At 41.9% G+C, this 26212-nt stretch overlaps 1 protein-coding gene across 7 annotated transcripts in view; it reads left to right on the forward strand.

Annotated features, from left to right (window-relative positions):
* The window catches only part of LOC139389319 (MLX interacting protein), a 38604-nt gene that overhangs the window by 2585 nt on the left and 9807 nt on the right, over positions 1–26212 (forward strand). Inside the window, exons 1-10 of one of the 7 annotated variants that reach the window (XM_071135980.1) lie at positions 443–480; positions 555–616; positions 16233–16339; positions 16609–16694; positions 17369–17458; positions 17737–17778; positions 18356–18596; positions 18751–18840; positions 25125–25219; positions 25375–25981. In XM_071135980.1, coding sequence (XP_070992081.1) covers positions 570–616; positions 16233–16339; positions 16609–16694; positions 17369–17458; positions 17737–17778; positions 18356–18596; positions 18751–18840; positions 25125–25219; positions 25375–25981 — 1405 coding nt within the window. In that variant the 5' untranslated portion in view covers positions 443–480; positions 555–569. Of the gene's footprint in view, positions 1–397; positions 617–16232; positions 16340–16608; positions 16695–17368; positions 17459–17736; positions 17779–18355; positions 18597–18750; positions 18841–25124; positions 25220–25374; positions 25982–26212 lie in introns of those variants that run through there. The other 6 variants (XM_071135982.1, XM_071135981.1, XM_071135975.1 and 3 more) reach the window with 6 other exon arrangements.

A 26212-nucleotide genomic window follows, 5' to 3' on the forward strand; every position in this document is an offset into this window, starting at 1 on the left:
CTTGCTTCAAAGTAGCCTAGCAATAATCAGACCATATCTGTGGAGGAAATTATTTTATATCAACTTTCTTTCATTGTCCAGTTGCGGAAGGCACAATCCTAGCCATATTAGCAACCCATGCTAGTTGCTGCCTATTAGATCTCCCCTCTTCCTAGATTTCAAACAGATATTTAGTCTGTCAGGTTAAACTGCATGCATGTGTGGCGGGCTTTTGACACGTGTTTTCCAACTAATTGCATTATGGAGCAAACGTTCGAGCGTAGCCTACTGCCTTGTGCGCATTGCTGTGAGCACAAGGCAGTAGTTTATCAACATTTTAACATAAACGTTCTAAACTGTTGCATCACTCATTGCTTTTTAAAGTTCTTTTTACATAGCTAGTTCTGCTGGTTGTTTGAATTTGGGATCCGTCGTCCCACAACTGTCCCAGAGTCAGTTTGGAAGGGGCTTTCTTTCTCGACAAGATGACCCATAGAATAGGTAAACTTTTCTACTAAAGGGGATAGTAGTTTGAAATAAGGTAGTGATTTTGATGTTTGTTTCTTGTCTTGTAGGCTGAGGAAAAGTAAATGTGGACAGTTAGTCTAAGCATCTTCAAAGTGCGCATCAGAATTTGGTAAGAAGGACCGCACATTGTTGCATCTTCGACTTGCATGTTCTGTTAATATGAATGACCATAATCTAAATGTGATTTCTGTCATTCTGAGCACCGTGAATGGACACCCTAATCAGGTTATGCACCCAATGCATATGGGTCCGGTACATTTCTCAAATGTCTGGTAGATTAAAATGCTGCTGGTAGGAATTAATATTTTGGTTAATTTTGCTGACTAATTAACCGGTCAAGAAACAGTAAAAAAAAAACAATCGAAACAGTCAAATTTGGTCACCAACAGAAAGTACTATCAGAGATCTGTATATAATGGCGTGATGCGTATGTTTCCATCCTAGCAATGGGAGCCGTCCCAAGGTGGGAAGGCGGGTGACAACCTTAGTCCAAAATAAGCCCATAGAAACATATTGGGCTTATTTTGGACAGATTTTGGCGCGAGTGAAACCTCTCGCTTTGCTTCTTCCTCTCTGATACCATGCATGCATACAAGGACCGGACATTTTTCATTAAGAGCTTAATGGAAACGTGCATCAATAGTAAGCCTATCCTGTTATAGTTCAAAAGGCTATAGCAGCTAATAAAACTACATTTTCAAACATTTGTCAAAATGCAATTAGCCGAAAATGCGAATTAGAATCTTAGAAAGAAGGGGTATTTAATAGCAACAACTGATGGGTTACTGAAATTACTAGGATTGTGCCTTTGGCTTCTGGACAACAAAAGAGAGTTGATAAGAAAAACACTAGAACTGGAGAAATGCTGTTTAATGGCATGAGGAAGTCTTTAGAAAATAATTGCCTTCACGTTTCTACAGATGGATTTTTGCAAGGCTACTTTGAAGAAAGGTAAGACATGCCTCATTTGAAGTAAAGTAAAACTTTCAGGTTTTAAACAATTATACTGCCTCAAGCTCACATTGCAAAGTGGTGGGTTCCTCGCTGATAGTCAACGGTAGGCAGGCTATGGCCTATACACCTGAATGGCAAATGGGAGGTGAGATTTAATTACAAGTTGAGATTTGAGATTGAGAAATAAAAATAACTCATTTTTATCATGGCCTCAAGTTAACACGTGATTGCATTTAAAATTGTTATGTTGCGCAATGACTGGGCTTACAAAAGCAGGTTTCACTCCAGTAGCCTAGAGACTTTTTGAGGAGCTACTCTCGTGCTGTCTGACAGGTGGTGGGCTATTCTGCTCCTCAAACTAGTCTCTGTATGTTGTGCCTGTGTGATAAATGAGATGCATGACTAAGACTGTTGCAGTGACCCCGTATTACCACCACACCGGTGGTCACTAGTCATGAAGGCAGTCAAATTTCACGTGAGCTTTTAGTCATGGTAATTAGGCTTCTATAAGCTCTGATGCTGCTGATGGTCATTAGTAGCCTACCAAACTTGCTAACTGCCTGGTACTCGGCACTCTATTGTCCCTCTAATCACTCTGACATCAATGCAAATGTAATAGAAAATCTAATCAAAGACTTCATAAGAGCTCATGTTGCGCAACATGCAATTTTGTGAGAAAACAGAGTGTTGGCCTTTACTAAAAGCTTTCTATAGGCTGCCCCTGTTTCAAGACAGATGCTTGCTTATGGTCCATTCTATATCAAATCAAATGGAACATGTATATGTAAAGACGAGATTAAACCAAGAATAGTCTGATGAATAGTCTGAGGGGTGACAGTATTAGCCCAGCATAAGAAACGTTGCCTTTTTTTGGCAACTTTTTCTAATCATAGTCACACACCTCATCTAGCCTAGACCATAGGCCAATATGTTTTGATACGGTTTGTATCACAACTGAAGTGGCCAAAATAACTTCTTAAAATTAAGCACATTAATCCACTTTACAAGGGGTGTAGAGCCCAACTGGCATACATAAACAGTGTGTGTTTCCAGTTTGGGATGATAATTTTCACCATAAAAATGCACCTTTTGGGCCTCCCGTGTGGCGCAGTGGTCTAGGGCACTGCATCGCAGCGCTAGCTGTGCCACCAGAGACTCTGGGTTCGCGCCCAGGCTCTGTCGCAGCCGGCCACATCATGCAGCCTTACAACGTATTAAAAATCAAAACATATAGCCCAACATTTTTGTCACAACTTAAGTTAGATTAATAACTCTAAATTAAGCATATAGAAGTACCTATTTCTTTGTTAAGCGCTCAACACAGAATAGCCTCGTGTGCACTCCCTCATCGTTTGGAGAAAATATCCTTTTCTATTTTAGATGTTCCAAAGGTCAGAATCAGTGGCTTGTGTGGAAGCCAGAAGATGATAAATGTGTTTACGTTAGTTCATGGTCAATTACCGTGAGACCGACAGTTATTTGCTTGACAATCACCAGCTGACGAAATGTTGTGACTGCCAAAGCTCTATGCATGATGATTAACGAAAATACACACGCAGCAATTGAATTCCAGAAAATTATGCTAATTACCCTATAGACCGATAAGTATGACTGGTCAAATTAGAGGTTAACATCCCAAGCTGCTGGTCAAATGTCTGGCGACACATTTTCCTAATGGAAACCCTGGTTTGGACTATGATAGAGCCTTAGTGATGTGGACACAGAGGAACTTGAAGCTCTCGTCTCGCTCCATTACAGCCCTGTCGATATGAATGGGGATGTGCTCGGCCCTCCGTTTCCTGTAGTCCAAGATCAGCTCCTTTGTCTTGCTGACGTTGGGGGAGCGGTTATTGCCCTAGCACCACACTACCTGGTCTCTGACCTCCTTCCTATAGATTGTCTCGTTGTCTGTGATCAGGCCTACCACTGTTGTGTCGTCTGCAAACTAAATGACAGTGTTGGAGTCGTGCGCTGCCACGCAGTCGTGGGTGAATAGGGCGTACAGGAGGGGACTAATCACGCACCCCTGAGCGGCCTCCGTGTTGATCGTCAGAGTGATGGATATGTTGTTGCCTACCCTCACAACCTGGGGGCGTCGCGTCGCGTCAGGAAATCCAGGATCCAGTTGCAGAGTGAGGTGTTCACTCCCAGCTTAGTGATGAGCTTGGAGGGCACTATGGTATTGAACGCTGAACTGTAGTCAATTAACAGCATTCTCATGTAGGTGTTCCTTTTGTCCAGGTGGGAAAGGGCAGTGCAATAGAGATTGTGTCATCTGTGGATCTGTTTGGGCGGTATGCGATAATAGGCATTTTAAATCATGTGTTGTGAAGTGGTCCCAAGGTCAACAGTCTGCTGTTGTAGTAATATGGTCCTGTGCTACTGGACAGGTCTGGTATGGGTAACTTTGCAACGTTTGCTTAGCAGTTTGACAGTTAAACCTAATTTAGCTACAGCAATTTGGTGATTTATTCAAATCATATGTTTAAACCCTGTCTGATCTCTAAAATAGGCCTAGTTGAATAAATTAAGATGTTGTGCACAGAAGGTCCCCTAGAGCAGTGCAGAGAAAAACCCTGTGTTAGAGGCTCATGTTGGTGTGCTTGTCTCTCTTAACCTCTTAGGTGAAAGGCCAGCTGCTCCAAGAGGGTCTCCACATACATTTGTAAATTGCAGGCAGCATGTTAACTTGGGGCAGCAGGTATTTTTAGAGCAGGGGCTACACACCCATAATATCTCCTTCTCCCCATCAGCCTAGAGTAGACTGATGTATTGCTGCTCAAATCAACAGTTGGGATTTTACAGCCTTTGTTTAGCCATGCTTGATGTGCTGAGTGTGGATAAGGACACTTAACACCAGATGCCCAGGCAATGCAAACAGCCTGAGTACCACTTTTTTGACAGGGGTTTTGCGATAGAAGTAATTGTTGCTCCTCCTTAGCACCCCCTCAACTCCTGTCAACACATGATAGGACACCTGTGTCGTCAGAGGAATCGCATCCCCTTTACAGCTCTCTGCTTGCCAAGGGTTGGCACTATCCATCGCCCATCCCTCAACCTTTGCCCCAGTTTTACTGCAGACTACACTTAGTGGATCAAATCAAATCACATTTTATCTGTCACATGTTTCGTAAACAACAGGTGTAGACTAAACAGTGAAGTGCTTACTTACAGGCCCTTCCCTACGATGCACAGAGAACTTGTCTCTTATTTCTCAATTTAAGTGCGTAATAATAAATACGCAATGATTAAGGATAGTTTGGCTATATACACAGGGTACCAAGTCAAAGTTAATTTGTCACGTGCGCCGAATACAACAAGTGTAGACCTTACAGTGAAATGCTTACTTACAGGCTCTAACCAATAGTACAAAAAAGGTATTAGGTGAACAATGGGTAAGTAAAGAAATAAAACAACAGTAAAAAGACAGTGAAAAATAACAGTAGCAAGGCTATATACAGTAGCTAGTCTACATACAGGCTCCGGTTAGTCGGGCTGATTGAGGTAGTATGTAGATATGGTTAAAATGACAATGCGTGTATGATGAACAGAGAGTAGCAGTAGCGTAAAAAGAGGGGTTGGGGGGAGGCACACAATGCAAATAGTCCGGGTAGCCATTTGATTACCTGTTCAGGAGTCCTATTGCTTGGGGGTACACACTGTTGAGAAGCCATTTTGTCCTAGTCTTGGCACTCTGGTCTAGAGGTCGACCGATTATGGTTTTTCAACGCCGATACCGATTATTGGAGGACCAAAAAGCCGATGCCGATTTAAAAATTTAAAAAAATAATACAAAAATAATAATAATAATAATGACAATTACAACAATACTGAATTAACACTTATTTTAACTTCTCTCTATAATACATCAATAAAATCAATTTAGCCTCAAGTAGATAATGAAACATGTTAAATTTGGTTTAAATAATGCAAAAACAAAGTGTTGGAGAAGAACGTAAAAGTGCAATATGTGCTATGTAAGAAAGCTAATGTTTCAGTTCCTTGCTCAGAACATGAGAACATATGAAAGCTGGTGGTTCCTTTTAACATGCGTCTTCAATATTCCCAGGTAAGAAGTTTTAGGTTGTAGTTATTATAGGACTATTTCCCTCTATACCATTTGTATTTCATTAACCTTTGACTATTGGATGTTCTTATAGGCACTTTAGTATTGCCAGTGTAGCCTCCGTCCCTCTCCTCGCTCCTCCCTGGGCTCGATCCAGCAACACAACGACAACAGCCACCACATCGAAGCAGCGTTACCCATGCAGAGCAAGGGAAACAACCACCCCAAGGCTCAGAGCGAGTGAAGTTTGAAACACTATTAGCGCGCGCCAGCTAGCCAGCCATTTCACTTCGGTCACACAATCATCATCTCGGGAGTTGATAGGTTTGAAGTCATAAAGAGCGCAATGCTTGACACACAACGAAGAGCTGCTGGCAAAACGCAAGAAAGTGCTGTTTGAATGAATGTTTACGCGCCTGCTTCTGCCTACCACCGCTCAGTCAGATACTTGTATGCTTGTATGCTCAGTCAGATTATATGCAACACAGGACACGCTAGATAATATCTAGTAATATCATCAACCATGTGTAGTTAACTAGTGATTATGATTGATTGTTTTTTATAAGATAAGTTTAATGCTAGCTAGCAACTTACCTTGGCTTACTGCATTTGCGTAACAGGAGTGTGGAGTGCAACGAGAGAGAGGCAGGTCGTTATTGCGTTGGACTAGTTAACTGTAAGGTTGCAAGATTGGACCCCCCCCCGAGCTGACAAGGTGAAAATCTGTCTTTCTGCCCCTGAACGAGGCAGTTAACCCACCTTTCCTAGGGCGTCATTGAAAATAAGAATGTGTTCTTAACGGACTTGCCTAGTTAAATAAAGATTCAATAAAGGTGTAAAAAAAAAAAAATCTGCAAATTGGCGCACAAAAATACCGATTTCCGATTGTTATGAAAACCTGAAATCGGCCCTAATTAATCTGCCATTCCGATTAATCGGTCGACCTCTACTATGGTACCGCTTGCCATGCAGTAGTTGAGAGAACAGTCTATGACTAGGGTGGCTGGGGTCTTTGACAATTGTTAGGGCCTTCCTCTGACACCGCCTGGTGTAGAGGTTCCTGATGGCAGGCAGCTTAGCCCCAGTGATGTACTGGGCCGTACGTACTACCCTCTGTAGTGCCTTGCGGTCAGAGGCCGAGCAATTGCCGTACCAGGCAGTGATGCAACCAATCAGGATGCTCTCGATGTTGCAGCTGTAGAACCTTTTGAGGATCTCAGGACCCATGCCAAATCTTTTTAGTTTCCTGAGGGGGAATAGGCTTTGTCGTGCCCTCTTCACGACTGTCTTACAGTCAACTGTAAGTGCTGTTATTGTGAAGTGGAAACGTCTAGGAGCAACAACAGCTCAGCTACGAAATAGTAGGCCACACAAGCTCACAGAATGGTACTGCTGAGTGCTGAAGCACGTATCGCATAAAAACAGTCTGTCCTCAGTTGCAACATTCACTACAAAGTTCCAAACGGACTCTGGAAGCACCGTCAGCACAATAACTGTTCGTTGAGACCTTAATGAAATGGGTTTCCATGGCCGAGCAGCCACACACAAGCCTAAGATCACCATGCACAATGCCAAGCTTCGGCTGGAGTGGTGTAAAGCTCGCCTCCATTGGACTCTGGCGCAGTGGAAATGCGTTCTCTGTAGTGATGAATCACGCTTCACCATCTGGCAGTCCGAAGTGTGAATTTGGGTTTGGCGGATGCCAGGAGAACATTACCTGCCCGACTGCATAGTGCCAACTGTAAAGTTTGGGGGAGGAGGAATAATAGTCTGGGGCTGTTATTCATGATTCGGGCTAGGCCCTTTTAATTCCAGAAAATGTAAATCTTAACGCAACAGCATAAAATGACATTCTAGACGATTCTGTGCTTCGAGATTTGTGGCAACAGTTTGGGGAAGGCCCTTTCCTGTTTCAGCATGACTATGCCCCTGTGCACAAAGCGAGATCAATACATAAATGTCAAGATCGGTGTGGAAGAACTTGACTGGCCTGCACCCCATCGAAGACCTTTGGGATGAATTGGAATGTCTGTGCTCAACCTCACTAATGCTCTTGTGGCTGAATGGAATCAAGTCCCTACAGCAAATTTCCAACATCTAGTGAAAAGCCTTACCAGAAGAGTGGAGGCTATTATAGCAGAAAGGGGGGTACCAACTCCATATTAATGCCCCTGATTTTATATTGAGATGTTTGAAGTGCAGGTGTCCATATACTTTTGGTCATGTAGTGTATGTACACATGACTAGGAATAACGTTACTAGGCAACAGGATAAATAGTTGACCAAATAGATACTAACTATTTAGCAGTTTATGGCTTGGGGGTAGAAGCTGTTTAGGGTCCTGTTGGTCCCAGACTTGGTGCATCGGTGCTGTGCTGTAGCCGAGAGAACAGTCTGTGACTGGATGGCTGGAGTCTTTGACAGCTGTTTTTTTTTGGCCTTCCTCTGACACTGCCTGGTATAGAGGTCCTGGATAGCAGGGAGCTCAGCCCCAGTGATGTACTGGATTGTACACACCACCCTCTGTAGCGCCTTGCGGTCGGATGCCAAGCAGTTGCCATACCAAGCGTTGATGCAGCCAGTCAAGATGGTCTCAATGGTGCAGTTGTAGAACAACTCTTTTCAACCTCCTGAGGGGTAAGAAGCATTGTCGTGCCCTTTTCACAACTGTGTGTGTGTGGACCATGATCGATCCTTAGTGATATGGACACTGGGGAACTTAAAGCTCTCGACCCCCTACACTACAGCCCCGACAATGTAAATGGGGGTGTGCCTGTAGTCCACGATCATTTCCTTTGACTGTAGACAACGTGTAATGAACGATAACCGATGGTCAGAACCTGAACTAAATGTAGGGTGTAGGGCCATGGTGCAGGTACACAATATGATCTTGGGCAATCAAATCAGTAGCATTTTGTGCACTTCCATTTTTCTAAACTAAGTTAATTCCTCAGACATGTCAGGTAAGGTCTGCTATATTTACCTCTTACCCTTTTACTACATGCGCCATAACCTGGAGTCCTTTAGCACTTTGGCTCTCTCTTAGAGCAACAAAAGTGCACCACATTGTAGATGATCTAGCTACACCCTCTTTTACAACACAATAGCCTGAAGAATCCATGATAAAATCAAACTCACTCCCCTTTTTCAACATACTGCAATTAAAGACGCACCCAGTCAATGTGGAACTACTATGAGTGCAAAAGGTTAACAGAATTGTTGTGGTATCTTAAACTGGGCCAGTCTACCACATTCAAGTCCTCTCTTAACCTCGGCACTAATTCAAATGGTATGACACAGCGCATATAAATCACCCACCCACTCAGTAGCAGCGTGTTGCCTTTCAATTGCGGGTGGGGGGGATTGGTAGGGCAGTGAGTGTCCATCGGGAGCAGCCAGCGTCCTCATATAGCCTGTCTTAGATGGAGAGGTTTTACAGCCTGGTGTCCCCAGGGATCCCTCATGCAGTGGCTATGTTTGTGGACACAGGCAACAGGCTTAGGCAGCTACAGTGCATTCGGAAAGTATTCAGACCCCTTGACTTTTTCCACATTTTGTTACGTTACATCCTTATTCTTAAATTTGATTAAATGTTTTTTTCCCCCCTCCAATCTACACACAATACCCCATAATGAAAGAAGCATTTTGCAAATGTATTATTCAAAAAATCCGGAAATATCACATTTTATATAAGAATTCAGACCCTTTACTCAGTACTTTGTTGAAGCACCTTTGGCAGCGATAACAGCCTTTCTGAGTGCACTGTATGTACCCGGGTGATTCTCATAAAACCAGCATTGTACGATGGTGGTGATTTGAGTTTTAAAAAAAAGTTTTATTGAGGGAGTGTGCACATGCTGCTATTGTGTTTAGCAACAAAGAAATAGGTACTCCTATATGGTTAATTTAGAGTTATTCATTTTTAAAAACATGTTTAACTAGGCAAGTCCGTTAAGAACAAATTCTTATTTACAATGACGGCCTACCCTGCCCAAACCCTGACGATGGTGGGCCAATTGTGCGCCGCCCTATGGGACTCCCAATCATGGCCAGATGTGATACAGCTTGTATTAATGTAATTTTAGTTGTTCAACAAACATTGGGCTATAGGTTTTGATTTTTAATACATTGTAAGGCTGCATGATGCAACTCTAAAGATGAAAGGTATAAGCCCTGCTTTGTTTTTTGCGCAGGCTGTACATAATCTATCAGTCTCTTATTCACAATTTGACAAGCACTTGATAATGCCTAAAATTTCACGGCGGCATCCCTTTTCTGTGGCTGTAATACACCCTAAAAAAATGTCATTCCTTTTGAGTCCAGTGGCGGTTGTGCCCTTCTCCCTGGGTGCTGCGCGCTCCGGAGCATCTCTCACTCACATGGCTCTCCATCACGTGATCGGGCCTTTCTCACAGGCTACAAGAAATGTTGTGCAACATGAGCTCATGGGCTCTCTTTTATTCGATTTTCTATTACATTTGCATTGATGTCAGAATGATTAGAGGGACAATAGAGTGCTGAGTACCAGGCCGTTAGCAAGTTTGGTAAGGTACCATCAGCAGCATGAGAGCTCGGAGAAGCCTAATTACAGTGACTTAACGGTCACATGGAATTTGACTGCCTTCATGACTCGTGACTGCCGGTGTGGCGGTAATACAGGTTACAGCAACAGCCCTATTCACAACCATTGTCCAACATTGTGAATGTATTTTAATTCATTTTATCTTGATGTTTAAGTCTTGTATCTTGGATTATTTGTTATCCTTGATTATTTATACTTGAAGCTCATACCCCATTCCTCATACTTCAGAACAATTCTTTATTGACCCTTTTACACTTCATAGGTAAAAGCTAATTGCATAATCGTTGTGTTTTTAAAACTTCTTGGTCAAAAAAGTAATGCTCATTACCAAAATATTAATTATCTTTTCCGCAACCTACTTATCATTACTGAAACACTTTAATTGTTTATCTAGTTTGCCATAGTACAGGCAAACACTAGGAGTTACATTGTGGTAGTTATTCAGCAAAATGTGTTAAGATAATTTACGTTAATTTACGTTATATTATCACAAATGTCATGACTCAGATCTTTGTTTTTCGCTAATGAAATCTTCAAAATAACATTTGTTTACTAATAAGTCATTTGTTCATTCCTACAGTTGAAGTTGGAAGTTTACATACACTTAGGTTGGAGTCATTAAAACTTGTTTTTCAACCACTCCCCAAATTTCTTGTTAACAAACTATAGTTTTGGCAAGTCGGTTAGGACATCTACTTTGTGCATGACACAAGTAATTTTTCCAACAATTATTTACAGACAGATTAGTTCACTTATAACTCACTGTATCACAATTCCAGTGGGTCAGAAGTTTACATACACTAAGTTGACTGTGCCTTTTAAACAGCTTGGAAAATTCCAGAAAATGATGTCACGGCTTTAGAAGCTTCTGATAGGCTAATTGACTTAATTTGAGTCAATTGGAGGTGTACCTGTGGATGTATTTCAAGGACTACCTTCAAACTCTGTGACCTATGCTTGACATCATGGGAAAATCAAAATAAATCAGCCAAGACCCCAGAAAAAAACAATTGTAGACCTACACAAGTCTGGTTAATCCTTGGGAGCAATTTCCAAATGCCTGAAGGTACCACTTTAATCTGTACAAACAATAGTAAGCAAGTATAAACACCATGGTACCACGCAACCGTCATACTGCTCAGGAAGGAGATGCGTTCTGTCTCCTAGAGATGAACGTACTTTGGTGCGAAAAGTGCAAATCAATCCCAGAACAACAGCAAAGGACCCTGTGAAGATGCTGGAGGAAACGGGTACAAAAGTATCTATATCCACAGTAAAATGAGTCCTATATCGACATAACCTGAAAGGCCGCTCGGAAGAAGACACTGCTCCAAAACCGCCATTATAAAAACGGCAGACTACGGTTTGCAACTGCACAATGGGACAAGATTTTACTTTTTGGAGAAATGTCCTTTGTCCATAATGACCATCGTTATGCTTGGAGGAAAAAGGGGGAGGCTTGCAAGTCAAAGAACACCATCCCAACCATGAAGCACAGGGGTGGCAGCATCATGTTGTGGGGGTGTTTTGCTGCATGAGGGACTGGTGCACTTCACAAAATAGATGGCATCATGAGTACGGAAAATGATGTGGATATATTGAAGCAACATCTAATTTGCTTGGTCGCAAATGGGTGTTCCAAATGGACAATTACCCCAAGCATACTTCCAAAGTTGTGGCAAAATGGCTTAAGGACAACAAAGTCAAGGTATTGGAGTGGCCATCACAAAGCCCTGACCTCAATCCCATAAATTTGTGAGCAGAACTGAAAAAGTGTGTTCAAGCTAGGAGGCCTACAAACCTGACTCAGTTACACCAGCTCTGTCAGGAAGAATTTGGCCAAAATTCACCCAACTTATTGTGGGAAGCTTGTGGAAGGCTACCCGAAACGTTTGACCCAAGTTAAGCAATTTAAAGGCAATGCTACCAAATACTAATTGAGTGTCTAAACTTCTGACCCACTGGGAGTGTGATGATAGAAATAAAAGCTGAAATAAACCATTCTCTCTACTATTATTCTGACATTTCACATTCTTAAAATAAAGTGGTGATCCTAACTGACCTAAAGACAGGGACTTTTTACTAGGATTAAATGTCAGGAATTGTGAAAAACTGAGTTTAAATGTAATTGACTAAGGTGTATGTGAACTTCTGACTATCAAACTTAGATTTGCTCTGTGGTATACCAATATATTTTTTTTAAACATGGAAAATCATCAGTTTTTCTTTTTTTGATATTTAGTGTTGTGGTAATGTCAAAGTTCAATCAGTTGTGAAAAATGCTATAAAATACATAAACATTGACTAAACTCTTTGAAATCAACATTTATAATGTTACAACTTACTATTTTTGCTCCAAATGACAATGTGCTAGTCAATTTATTCTCAAAAAATCTAAAGAGCTCCTTTTAAAATGACAATTACGTGAGAATCACCCGCTCCATCATCTTGGCTTCAGTGGAAAGACATGTCCTCAACCCACTGATAGTTTCAGTTCACTAGTCAGGGGGCAGAAAAAAAAGTTTTTATTTCTATGCAAAATATATACAGGACCTTCATAAAGTATTCATACCCCTTGATTTATTACACATTTAGTTGTGATATTGAATTAGTGAATTACTTTGCCAAATTTTTTGCAGTATTACTTTAGTGCCCTGTTGCAAACAGGATACATGTTTTGGAATATTTGTATTCTATACAGGCTTCATTCTTTTCACTCTGTCAGTTAGGAGTATTATGGAGTAACTACAATGTTTGTTGATCCATCCTCGGTTTTCTCCTTTCACTCTAACTGTATTAAAGTCACCATTGGCCTCATGGTGAAGTCCTTGAGCGGTTTCCTTCCTCTTCGGAAACTTAGGAGGACACCTGTATCTTTGTAGTGACTGGGTGTGTTGATACAACATCCAAAGTGTAATTAATAACTTCTCCATGCTCAAAGGGATATTCAATGTCTGCTTTTTTATAAAATCTACCAATAGTTGCCCTTTGCGAGGTATTGGAAAACCTCCCTGGTCTATGTGGTTAAATCTGTGTTTGAAATTCACTGCTTGAATGAGGGACTTTACAACTATCTGTATGTGTAAGGTTACAGACAGATGTTAAACACTATTATTGCACACAGACTGAGTCCATGCAACTTACTATGCACATTTTTACTCCTGAACTTATTTAGACTTGCCATAACAAAGGGGTTGAATACTTATTGACTCAAGACATTTCAGCTTTTAATTGTTTTATTAATTTGTAAAAACATAATTCCACTTTAACATTATGGGGTATTGTTTGTAGGCCAGTGATGACAAATCTCTATTTTAATCTATTTTAAATTTGGGAGGTAACACAATAAAATGTGGAAAATGACAAGGGGTGTGAATACTTTCTGAAGGCCCTGTAGTTCATTGAGTCTATGCTCATTGGGTCATTTGATATAGGTTAGGCTAGCTAAACACTGGCCATTGACAACATGTCCTTCAAATTGAATGTCCTCTTTCTTGTTTTTCTTGTCCTGTTGATAGTTTGTCTTCCTTGGTTTGCCTCAGCCCTATGAACTGCCCATTACTTACAATGAACATATTATATTACTAGGCTGTGTGCTATCATCTTCTAAAAGTTTTGTGGACACGTCCATAATAATGTTGTGGTTGCTTGAAGTGGAACAGTATAGACCCTTTTGCAGTACACGACACACATAGATGAGTGTGACTCTTGGTGGGAGTAAGAGAACCACATCACCATCTGCGCCTATTCAACACAGCCTAGATTTTAAGTTTCTATTACTTGTAAACAAAAAAACTTGGTTTGGGTTCTCATACACTTAGAATATTTTTTTAAATTCTTACTTGAACAGCCGCTTAGATTATGTTTGGTCTTTGCAAAAATAACTATTTTGTATGCAGCAGTTGTTAGCTAGAATGCTAACGCTCATTGATATAGGCTGTAGCAAAAGCTAGCCAAAGAACCATTTTATGGTTGAAGTTTAAGTGTTTAAAAAAAGAAAGTATAATGCAGTTGATTTGTAATGATGACACAATCATTATATTAAGCAGGACATTCATACGAGCATTAACATCCAATTATAATCCAGAAGTAGTGTGAAATGCACCCATATGCAGCATGTAAATAGGGGATTTTTTTTGCTGGCATTCAATAAGACCTCACCCTTGTTCTGCCACCAATTCGCACGCATCCCCTCGTGCGGTAATGTTTGCAAACACCCAAAGGATCTATTTGATCCCTCAATTGGGTTAGGTAGTCCCTCTTGGCAAATGCTATGATTTATTAAGTTTGAGTATCATGTCATTCTATGCCGCAGATTCCCTTCATTACAGTCAAAGACAACAGATCATATAGGCCTAATGTGAAAATACTGTTAGATCCTTTTGAGATACAAGTTCTTCATGATATATCGGACATGCTAATACCTCCACTGCCTTGTCATTGCCTCACCTAAGCTCTCTGCCTCTCACTATTGTCACTGTCAACGGTGGCCTACTTAAGCCTTGTTCACACTGCAGGCCTTAATGCTCAAATCAGTTTTGTTTGTCCAAACAGCCAGTGACCAAATCGGATTTGTGTGTTGACTGTAGACATTTGCTGACATGGCTACGCTAGTGGTGGGTGTGTGTGCTGTGGCGGCTGATTGGGGGTGGTGCTCGTGCTTCCTCTCACTCAGAAGTTGTTGTTGTGTAGCAAGCTAAGGTGACAACAATGCCTGCCATGGAAGTTTCCCAGTTGCTTTGAATGTTCGAAATCGTAGTGTAAAAACACTTTTAAAGTGTCACAAGATAAGATGATCCAACTTTCAAAATGTTATTTTTGGATAACCATAGATGGCTACCTAGCTGTTTAGTTTGCTAGCACACATTCACTAAATTCATTGTAAACAATTAACAATTGCTAGTTAGCTGCCACATGTTCTTGCCAAACTGTCAACAGAATAACAAGCAAGCAATAAGATATGCCAAATAACAGGAAAAAAAAACACGAGGTCAAATAAATCAGATTCAGCTGTTCAGACACAAGTCGCATGGCCATGAATCTGATTTTTGTATCTGATTTCAAGTCCCTTTGAATCTGGTTTGAAATGTGTCTTGAAGTATCCAATTTCATGGATATTTTCATGGATATTTTGGCTGTTCAGATTCCAGGAAAAAGATAAGAATCAGATATGCAAAAAAAATTAAAACTGCCAGTGTGAACAACGCTTTAGTCCCTTTATGGATGCAGGTGTTATGTTCAGACCTGGTTTGAAATACATGTGTATTTGATTATTTGTTCTTTAAATAGGCCTACTTTCTTTCTATGTATTTTTTGTATTTTCAAATCATGTGGACCAAATCCTAAACTACTTTTATTGGAAGTATTTTCAAATAATTTCCTATTAAAATACTTATTTCTAAATACGTTTTATGAAATAACAAACAGACCTGGTTTCAAAGGCATGGGAGTATTTATTTGTATATAAAAATGCACTGTATTTTAGGATTTTTAAATACATGTCAATACTTACCAAGTGTATTTCCTAAAATATGTGTTATCAAAAATAATAATATCCAAAACAAGTATTTTGAAAGTAATTGAAATATGCTAAATAGTGTTTGAACCTAGGTCTGGTTATGTTACCCTTTTCAGAGTTGTGTCTACTGTTAAGGCATCCCTGTAGCCTTCACCTAGGATAGTGTTGAGCTGTCTGAAGTCATGGGTGACTTCCACAATTGTTCTAGGAAAAGGGATAAAGGAAGGGGGATACCTAGTCAGTTGCACAACTGAATGAATGCTTTCAACCAAAATGTGTCTTCCACATTTAACCCAACTGCTCTGCATGCAGGGGGGGGCAGCCTTAATCGGCATCCACGTCATCAGTGCCCGGGGAGCAGTTGTTGTTGGCGGTTAACTGCCTTGGTCAAGGACACATTTTTCCACCTTGCTGGCTCAGGGATTCGAACCAGCCACCCTTTGGTTACTGGCCTAATGCTCTTAACTGCTAGGTTACCTGCCGACCCCAGGAATCTGATCAGTTTGAGGTTACCTAACTGTTAAAATCACTTCATTTTGCCAATCTGCACCTCTCCCGCTTGAGTAAGTCATTAAGAGGCTTGTGTTATCTTCTGCCTTTTTCAGCGGCAAGTTAGTGTCACCAAAATGGAAGAACTTCAAAGGCCTAAAGCTGCTGTGGAGAGACAAGATTCGTCTCAACAACGCTATCTGGAGGGCCTGGTACATGCAATGTAAGAGCCTCACTGTTGTAACATAGTATGAACGCCAGGTTGAACATGGCTGAAATAAATATTTAATTTAACGATTGCTCCAGGGTTGGGTCTGCAGAGCCACTGAATGGCACTTGAATCCCCTTATGATTGAGAAGTATAATCTACAGTGTATGAATCATATTTAATGTTTTCTTTAAAAAAAAGTTTTCTTATTCACTACTATGTTAGTATAGGTGGTGTGTTCTTTTTGCTCAACTGGTAGCTCTTGCATGTGTTCTACTCTACAGATGTGGAGAAGCGAGACAACCCTGTCTGCCATTTTGTCACTCCTCTGGATGGGACCATGGACATAGAGGACCATCGTCCGGCAGAGGTAAGAAAGGGCAGTGGATTGGGAGATATTTTTTTAATTTAACCTTTTTTTAACTAGGCAAGTCAGTTGAGAACAAATTATTATTTACAATGACTGCCTAGGAACAGTGGGTTAACTGCCTTGTTCAGGGGCAGACTGACAGATTTTTACATTGTCAGTTCGGGGAATCAATCTAGCAACCTTTCGGTTACTGGCCCAACGCTCTAACCACTAGGCTACCTGCCGCCCGGCAATAAGAAAATCACAGAAAATAATATGCACAGAAAATAATATGCAGCACTACCATACAAGCATTTCGCTACACTCGCATTAACATCTGCTAACCATGTGTATGTGACAAATAAAATCTGATTTGATTTACCACTGCTCCATACCACTGCTCCATACCACTGCTCCATACCACTGCTCCATACCACTGCTCCATACCACTGCTCCATACCACTGCTCCATACCACTGCTCCATACCACTGCCCCATACCACTGCCCCATACCACTGCCCCACCTTTTAACCCAACTCTTCTCTGGGACAACGTTTTTATCCCGTATGTATCGTTTAGCTCCTTTGCATGTCCCTCTTTTTCTCTCCTCTGTTCCACTCCATGTCTCTCTCCTTACTGTTTACCACTTAAACCAATCCCCACACTATTTTCTCCCTCTCCCTTTGTCTTCTATAGGCAATAGCCACAGAGGGGAAATATTGGAAAAGAAGAATTGAAATTGTAATTCGAGAGTATCACAAGTGGAGGACTTATTTCAAGAAAAGGGTAGGGTAATGGATTTTGTTGACAGATTGTGCCTTTAAAAGAAGTGTGTGTGTGTGTATATATATATCAATTAAACAAAGTTGTACCAATTAAACAAAGTTGTCTAATGTTCAAGACTAAGCAGCATTAGACCTATATTAGGTTCTTGTCAGTTGCTTTAACTGGATGGTGAGGCAACTAGTTGATGAATGTACTACATTTACTATGCTCTACTCCATGTTATCATTTTATGTCTATATGAATCTGCCACATAACATTGATTTTCCAATTTGTCACAGTTACAGAAGCACAAGGATGACGATCTCTCAAGCCTTCTCAAGGTATGCATTCTTGTGTGCTTCCTCAGTTCAAATTAGGTAATAAAGTAGTGCTAGTGAAAAAATAAGGGTAACACCCAAATAATCACTACATCTGACATCTGTGAAAATGACAAAGAAAAATAATAAAGTAAAGAATAGGCCATTTACATACATTGTCTACATGTGGGTAGGAAAGCTGTATGCTATGTTGATTTGATTTATGCTAATAGGATCTCTTAGCTCACCAAGGGCTAGTCTTCCAAGAGTCCTTATTAAGAAATGTGAAAACAGAAATTTTGTCAAACAACCAAATCAAATTAATAACACAAACACAGATCAACGTTCCTATTACATTTACATGTTACAAGTTACACCCCCCCCCTACTTCAATTGTGAATTGCTTGGTCTGTATTTGGATTGTTATGAGGCATGTGTTTTATTGAAGAGGCTGATTTTAATCAATTTGAGTATGTGGTCTGCATGTTTCATAACTGTTAAATAGATTAGTTCTATGATTTGATATGGTTTGTGCAGTATGTGCACTGCATGTTTTTTGTGTAACTGACTGGCTGGCTTGTTGCATTTTGAACACCCTAAGGGGCCAGAGGAGCAGTTTTTGCTGTTTGGGGAGATCTTTCCAGACACATTCCGTGTGTCCCTTTGTCAGGATGAGGAAATGGCTGTGCGCCGAGTTGCTCGGAAAAGCCGTGAGTCGCCTGTCCCCATGGAGATGGACCCACTTTTTGACATGGACGTGCTGATGTCAGAGTTTTCTGACACACTCTTCTCCACGCTGGCCTCCCACCAGCCCATGGCCTGGCCCAATCCGAGGGAGATAGGTGAGGGCCCGCCACCAACATCCCATTCCATACACCAAGCCTGTTTCTATTCACTCAGATCCACCCAAGCCTTCAACCAGATCTATTGGAAAAATCTATTTGCTTTTCAACAACTTTTTTTCACACCCCATCCGTGTCCACCTGTTCCCCATAGCTCATGCAGGGAATGCAGACATGATCCAGCCTGGACTCATCCCCCTACAGCCCAACCTGGACTTTATGGACTCCTTTGAGCCATTGCAAGGTAATGACAATGCACTCTACCACAGTGACAAACTCCAAAATAATGTCACTTGCACAGTGCACAAACTTTAACAGGACCTTGGAGCACCATGTTAAGGCCGATCCACAGATCACAGATTTACTGTGTGTTCGCTTGGGTGGAGTCATATTTTTGGGGGGGAGCAACGTGCACCTTTTGGTAAAATGATACCCTCGCCCATCCACGTGTACCTAGACCCCCGATTAGTTTGACTGGTTAATTTGCAATTCTGCTTCTATCACCTGACCCAAAAGGTCATGAAAGGTCATGATTCATATGATGTGGTAGATTGACTAGAAATGAAATAGAACATCATCACCAGTGTTAGCTCATTTCTAAGAGAAACACCTGCATATTTGATTAATAGCTACATGTAATGAGTTCAGTGTTGTTTTACATTACCTCGTTTTGTGCCTGCCAGTTGCCTGTAGGCTACTCCGCTAGCAGCTTGCTTGCTAAAAAAGGCAAGCAAGCTAGCCTTTAAGCTTCCAACATCTCCCCCATGTCAAATAATTCGATTTATAATTAAATAATATCTAATTAGTCTACAATGTTGTTTGTTATATTGTTTGAACAGTTGCTGGGATTATATATGTTTATAAATTCAAAATAATTTACTTTGATGCATAGCATATAGGTCAGATCAAGGAACTGCGGTTATGCTTTCACCACTTTTGTATTCCAGGATTTATAGCAACACTATCCACGTTTCCATCCACTGTTTTTATGCGAGTAAATCAAATCAAATTGTATTAGTTACATGCTCCGAATAAAATGTCTGTAGACCTTAGCGTGAAATGCTTACTTATGAGCCCCTAACCAACAATGCAGTTACATTTTTTAAATAAAACATTTGTAAGAATAAGAAATAAAAGTAACAAGTAATTAAAGAACAGCAGTAAAAAACCAATAGCGAGACTATACACAGGGGGTACCGGTACAGTCTCAATGTCGGGGGCACCGGTTAGTTGAGGTAATATGTACATGTGGGTAGAGTTATTAAAGTGACTATGCAAAGATGATAAGAACAGAGAGTAGCAGCAGTGTAAAAGAGGAGAGGGGGCAATGCAAATAGTCTGGGTAGCCATTTGATTAGATGTTCAGGAGTCTTGTGGCTTGGGGGTAGAAGCTCTTAAGAAGCCTCATGGTCCTAGACTTGGCGCTCCGGTACAGCTTGCCATGCGGTAGCAGAGAGAACACTATGAATAGGGTGGCTGGAGTCTTTGAAAATTCTTAGGGCCTTCCTCTGACACCGCCTGGTGTAGAGGTCCTGGATGGCAGGAAGCTTGGTCCCAGTGATGTACTGGGCCTTCTGCTAAGCTATATGGAATTGTTTTAAGAAGGCCATACATACCAAGGATAATTTATCTATTTGATTTAGAATTTTAAGACCCCTTAAAGTATCCCCCAAAAATATTAAACAATTATTTGATTAAGAACTGTTATTAGCCCATACAAACACATTGAAAAACAGATTCACTACATGGAACAACAAATTAATATAAAGGAAGTTTGTTCGTAAGTGGTTTTTTGGCCCCTTAGCACTAAACAGTCTCCTTATATACACTACATGACCAAAAGTATGTGGATACCTGCTCGTCAAACATCTCATTACAAAATCATGGGCATTAATATGGAGTTGGTCCCCCCTTTTGTGATAACAGCCTCCACTCTTCTAGGAAGGCTTTCCACTAGGTGTTGGAACATTTCTGTGGGGACTTGCTTCCATACAGCCACAAGAGCATTAGTGAGGTCGGGCACTGATGTTGGCCGATTTACGTCTGTTCCAATTCATCCCGACGGTCTTCGGTGTGGTTGAGGTCAGGGCTTTGTGCAGGCCAGTCAAGTTCTTCAACACCGATCTTGACAAACCATTTCTGTATGGACCTCGCTTTATGTGCGGGGGCATTGTCATGCTGAAACAGGAAAGGGCCTTCCCCAAACTGTTGCCACAAAGTTGGAAGCACAGAGTCGTCTATAATGTAATTTTATGCTGTAACGTTAATATTTTCCTTCACTGGAACTAAGGGGCCTAGCCCAAATCATCATGAAAAACATTCCCAGACCATTATTCCTCCACCACCAAACTTTACAGATGGCAGTACGCATTCTGGCAGGTAGACTTCTCCTGGCATCCGCCAAACCAACACTCATCTGTTGGACTGCCAGATGGTGAAGTGTGATTCATCTCTCCAGAGAACGCGTTTCCATTGCTCCAGAGTCTACTAATGGCGGCAAGCTTTACACCACTCCAGCTAACGCTTGGCATTGTGCATGGTGATCTTAGGCTTGTTTGCGGCGGTTTGGCCTTGAAAACCCATTTCATGAAGCTCCCTGACAAATGGTTATTGTGCTGATGTTGCTTTCAGAGACAGGTTAGAACTCGGTAGTGTGTTACAACCTAGGACAGACAATTTGTATGCGCTTCAGCACTCGACGATCCCATTCTGTGAGCTTGTGTGACCAGCGGCTGAGCCGTTGTTGCGCCAGGACGTTTCCACTTCACAATAATAGCACTTGCAGTTGACCAGGGCAGCTCTAGCAGGGCAGAAATTTGACGAACTGACTTGTTGGAAAGATTGCATCCTATGACGGTGCAACATTGAAAGTCACTGGGATCTTCAGTAAGGCCATTCTGCTGCCAAAGGTTTGTCTATAGAGATTTCATGGCTGTGTGCTCAATTTTGTCAGCATCATCTGTGGCTGAAATAGCTGAATCCACTAATTATTATTATGTTTAAAAAAAAAAAAAAAAATGACTCCCTTTTCTCCCCGATTTCGTGGTATCCAATTGTTAGTAGTTACTATCTTGTCTCATCGCTACAACTCCCGTACGGGCTAGGGGGAGACGAAGGTCGAAATGCCATGCGTCCTCCGAAACACAACCCAACCAAGCCGCACAGCGCGCATCCAACCCAACATACTTGTGTGTGTGTGTGTGTGTATATATGTATGTGTGTGTGTGTGTGTATGTATATATATATATATATACTGCTCAAAAAATTAAGGGAACACTAAAATAACACATCCTAGATCTGAATGAATGAAATATTCTTATTAAATACTTTTTTCTTTACATAGTTGAATGTGCTGACAACAAAATCACACAAAAATTACCAATGGAAATCAAATGTATCGACCCATGGAGGTCTGAATTTGGAGTGAAACTCAAAATTAAAGTGGAAAACTACACTACAGGCTGATCCAACTTTGATGTAATGTCCTTAAAACAAGTCAAATGAGGCTCAGTAGTGTGTGTGGCCTCCACGTGCCTGTATGACCTCCCTACAACGCCTGGGCATGCTCCTGATGAGGTGGCGGATGGTCTCCTGAGGGATCTCCTCCCAGACCTGGACTAAAGCATCCGCCAACTCCTGGACAGTCTGTGGTGCAACGTGTCGTTGGTGGATGGAGCGAGACATGATGTCCCAGATGTGCTCAATTGGATTCAGGTCTGGGGAGCAGGCGGGCCAGTCCATAGCATCAATGCCTTCCTCTTGCATAAACTGCTGACACACTCCAGCCACATGAAGTCTAGCATTGTCTTGCATTAGGAGGAACCCAGGGCCAACCGCACCAGCATATGGTCTCACAAGGGGTCTGAGGATCTCATCTCGGTACATGGGGGGCTGTGCGGCCCCCCAAAGAAATGCCACCCCACACCATGACTGACCCACCGCCAAACCGGTCATGCTGGAGGATGTTACAGGCAGCAGAACGTTCTCCACGGCGTCTCCAGACTCTGTCACGTCTGTCACGTGCTCAGTGTGAACCTGCTTTCATCTGTGAAGAGCACAGGGCACCAGTGGCAAATTTGCCCATCTTGGTGTTATCTGGCAAATGCCAAATGTCCTGCATGGTGTTGGGCTGTAAGCACAACCCCCACCTGTGGACGTCGGGCCCTCATACCACCCTCATGGAGTCTGTTTCTGACGGTTTGAGCAAACACATGCACATTTGTGGCCTGCCGGAGGTCATTTTGCAGGGCTTTGGCAGTGCTCCTCCTGCTCCTCCTTGTACAAAGGCGGAGGTAGCGGTCCTGCTGCTGGGTTGTTGCCCTCCTACGGCCTCCTCCACGTCTCCTGATGTACTGGCCTGTCTCCTGGTAGCGCCTCCATGCTCTGGACACTACGCTGACAGACACAGCAAACCTTCTTGCCACAGCTTGCATTGATGTGCCATCCTGGATGAGCTGCACTACCTGAGCCACTTGTGTGGGTGTTAGACTCCGTCTCATGCTACCACTAGAGTGAAAGCACCGCCAGCATTCAAAAGTGACCAAAACATCAGCCAGGAAGCATAGGAACTGAGAAGTGGTCTGTGGTCACCACCTGCAGAACCACTCCTTTATTGGGGATGTCTTGCTAATTGCCTATAATTTCCACCTGTTGTCTATTCCATTTGCACAACAGCATGTCAAATTTATTGTCAATCAGTGTTACTTCCTAAGTGGACAGTTTGATTTCACAGAAGTGTGATTGACTTGGAGTTACATTGTGTTGTTTAAGTGTTCCCTTTATTTTTTTGAGCAATGTGTGTTTATATATATATATATATATATATATATATATATATATATATATATATATATATATATATATATATATATAGGCTATATATACACACTGCTCAAAAAAAGTGAAGGGAACACTTGAACAACACAATGTAACTCCAAGTCAATCACACTTCTGTGAAATCAAACTGTCCACTTAGGAAGCAACACTAATTGACAATATGTATGTGTGTACATATATGTGTACTTCTATTTTTTTATTAACCTGTTACCGCGGGACCTTCAGGCGAGTATTGCGAGGCCTGTGGGCATCCTAGAGCGAGACAACTGGCATGTACATGTTTGTGAGAGTCCCATCTTTGCACAGTGTTTAACCCATACTGTTTGGATGCTACAGACAGAAGTTGACAAATCAGCTGTACCTACTTCAGACGAGTCCCAAGACTCTTGTGGAGGTCGTAGAGAAAAACGGAGAATACGATCGTGTTCGTGAGCTTCTCATCTTTCCACAGGGGGTTCATAGTTTATAGGCCAAACCGTTCGATCACTATAGCCGATTTTGTGAGAAGACGGATCTTCGGGATGTCTCACAGCTCTAGCTCTGTCACCTTTCACTGCTGATGCGGAAGTGCGACATAGGCGGATGTGTTGGAATGAGTCACATCCCATGTAAAAAAATTAAAAATAACATATCTCTAGCTTAAACTGACTGATTTTTACAGGGAGTTTTGTATTATGCTAATTACATTTCCTCGGTGGCGCGGACATCGGCCTTAGGTGGCTTAAGCGTAAATATTGATATAATAACCATCATATTGAAATAAACTTGGAGTCACGCGATGATATGGTTTGTGGTCCTATGACTCGAAAACCAAGCAGTTTATTAGGCTACAGATGAAAGAAGTTATAATGAACTTCACAGGGTGGTGAAAGTGCACAGTGATGAACTTGATGCTCTTTTCTAATAAATACAGAAGGTCTTATTCTGGTGACATGATGATCGATGCTTGACTGGTGTTTGACAAATACAAATATTCTGACTCTTATCCATAATAATCTCATCATGTAGACAAGCCTACCTGCACTGTATCTGTGAGCTGTTGGCTAGAGCACACGTGCCAAGACCAGAGTAGGAACATTTGCAATTTAACAGTAGAGTTGAAATGTGATGGAAACACATTGAACCTTTTTAGTTTTATTCGATACATGAAAACGTGAGCACAAAATATCATTTTCATCACACACTGATTTTTATCTGCAATAAGTCCGTTTGGTGGAAAAACACCACTGGTGGGAAAATGTGCACATTTTCACCAATTGGTTAGATACTGTTGCTTATTTTTTTTACATTAGTTTACATTTATAATGTAGAGTACATTCTTTTGTGAAACAACATTGTGCCAGAAGAGAAAGAGGACCAAAATAAATGTTTCAACCAAGCAAGTTTGCTGGTAAAATACAGCCTCCCTATCTACACAACAGTGCCCGCACCGTGACGGAAGGAAAAATACGTTCCCTCTCAAAATTTGAGCAGAGAAAATCTGCGTTGCAAGCGCCATAGGTCACCGATTTTGTGACGAAAAAACACAAAAATCATTAATGTACTGAGTTGTGCTCCAAATCATTGTGTGAAGTCTGCCTAACCTCTTAGTCCCATGCAGTTGACTGTAATACAGCAGGTGGCATATCCTAACACTTATGTTGGTGGAGTGGATGTTATACTAATTTTAACTAACTTAGAAACTTCTCCCAGACTTATTTCACAGCCTCCGTCAGCCCATCTTCCCCCCTGCTTCCCTCACTGCCTCATCCGTCACTCCTCTACCCAGCAGCAGCTCTCAATCCCAGGTAAAACCCTAGACCCAGTCACTGTGAACCTCAGCCCTAACATACCCCCAGACCTAACACACTCCTGCCTTTATTCTTAGATGTTTTCACATAATTTGACTAACTGATAACATTATAAATGTGCTTTCTTTTCTCCTGTCCTTGTGACTTGACAGGGCCAGCTTCTCTCTTCCATGCACCTCTCAGCTGACCTACCATCTATCAGTCATGACCACAGACTCGTCTCTTCAGCCCCCCTGCCTATCTCCTCCCTCATGGCCAATCAAACCAGTGGGACCGATGAAGGTTCCTCCTATGTACAGAACTACATGCCTCTATTCACTGCGCCAGTGCCCCCCAGTGGTCAGGCTGGAGGCTCCTCCCTCATGCAACCCTCAGCCCCCCCCACACTGCCACACACCCAGCCCTGCCAAGGTGCTGTCACAGCAACATCAGTAGCCCCCCCACCCCTGGACGATGCTACAAGCCTGGACGGTTCCCCACCCCCATCTGTCATCACACACACCGCCTCCTCCATTGTTACACCCAGTGAGGCTGCAACCACCTTCAGTCAGGGTTCTGAGCTTAGCTCCTTAACCCGGGCTCCACCACCACCACCCCCCCTCCAGCCCCTGGCACCCTCACCTGCCATCCCCCTCCAACACCCCCAGACTTTCGCCCTGCCCAGACCCATCCAGCCTTCTTGCTCCAGCAAAAAGACATGCCATGTGCAAAGGATAGTTCCTGCCAACCCCATCCCCTCATCTCACCTCATCCTAACAAGTGAGTTAATCACATCCCAAACTATTTCATTATTGATGGATGAGAATGGTGTATTGATTTTAATATTGAATGTAATATTGGTTTAATGCATGCCTAGCAGGTGCTACTCCCAAAACATTACCATTTAATGAAGTGGGGGATTACTGCTTCACTAGAGAGCGATCTCATATTGGGATCACACCACAAGGTGGCAATACTGTTTGTCATTTTTATAGTCAGTCACTATTGTAA

This window comes from Oncorhynchus clarkii, chromosome 30 (assembly GCF_045791955.1).
Source record: "Oncorhynchus clarkii lewisi isolate Uvic-CL-2024 chromosome 30, UVic_Ocla_1.0, whole genome shotgun sequence".
Taxonomy (NCBI): domain Eukaryota; kingdom Metazoa; phylum Chordata; class Actinopteri; order Salmoniformes; family Salmonidae; genus Oncorhynchus; species Oncorhynchus clarkii.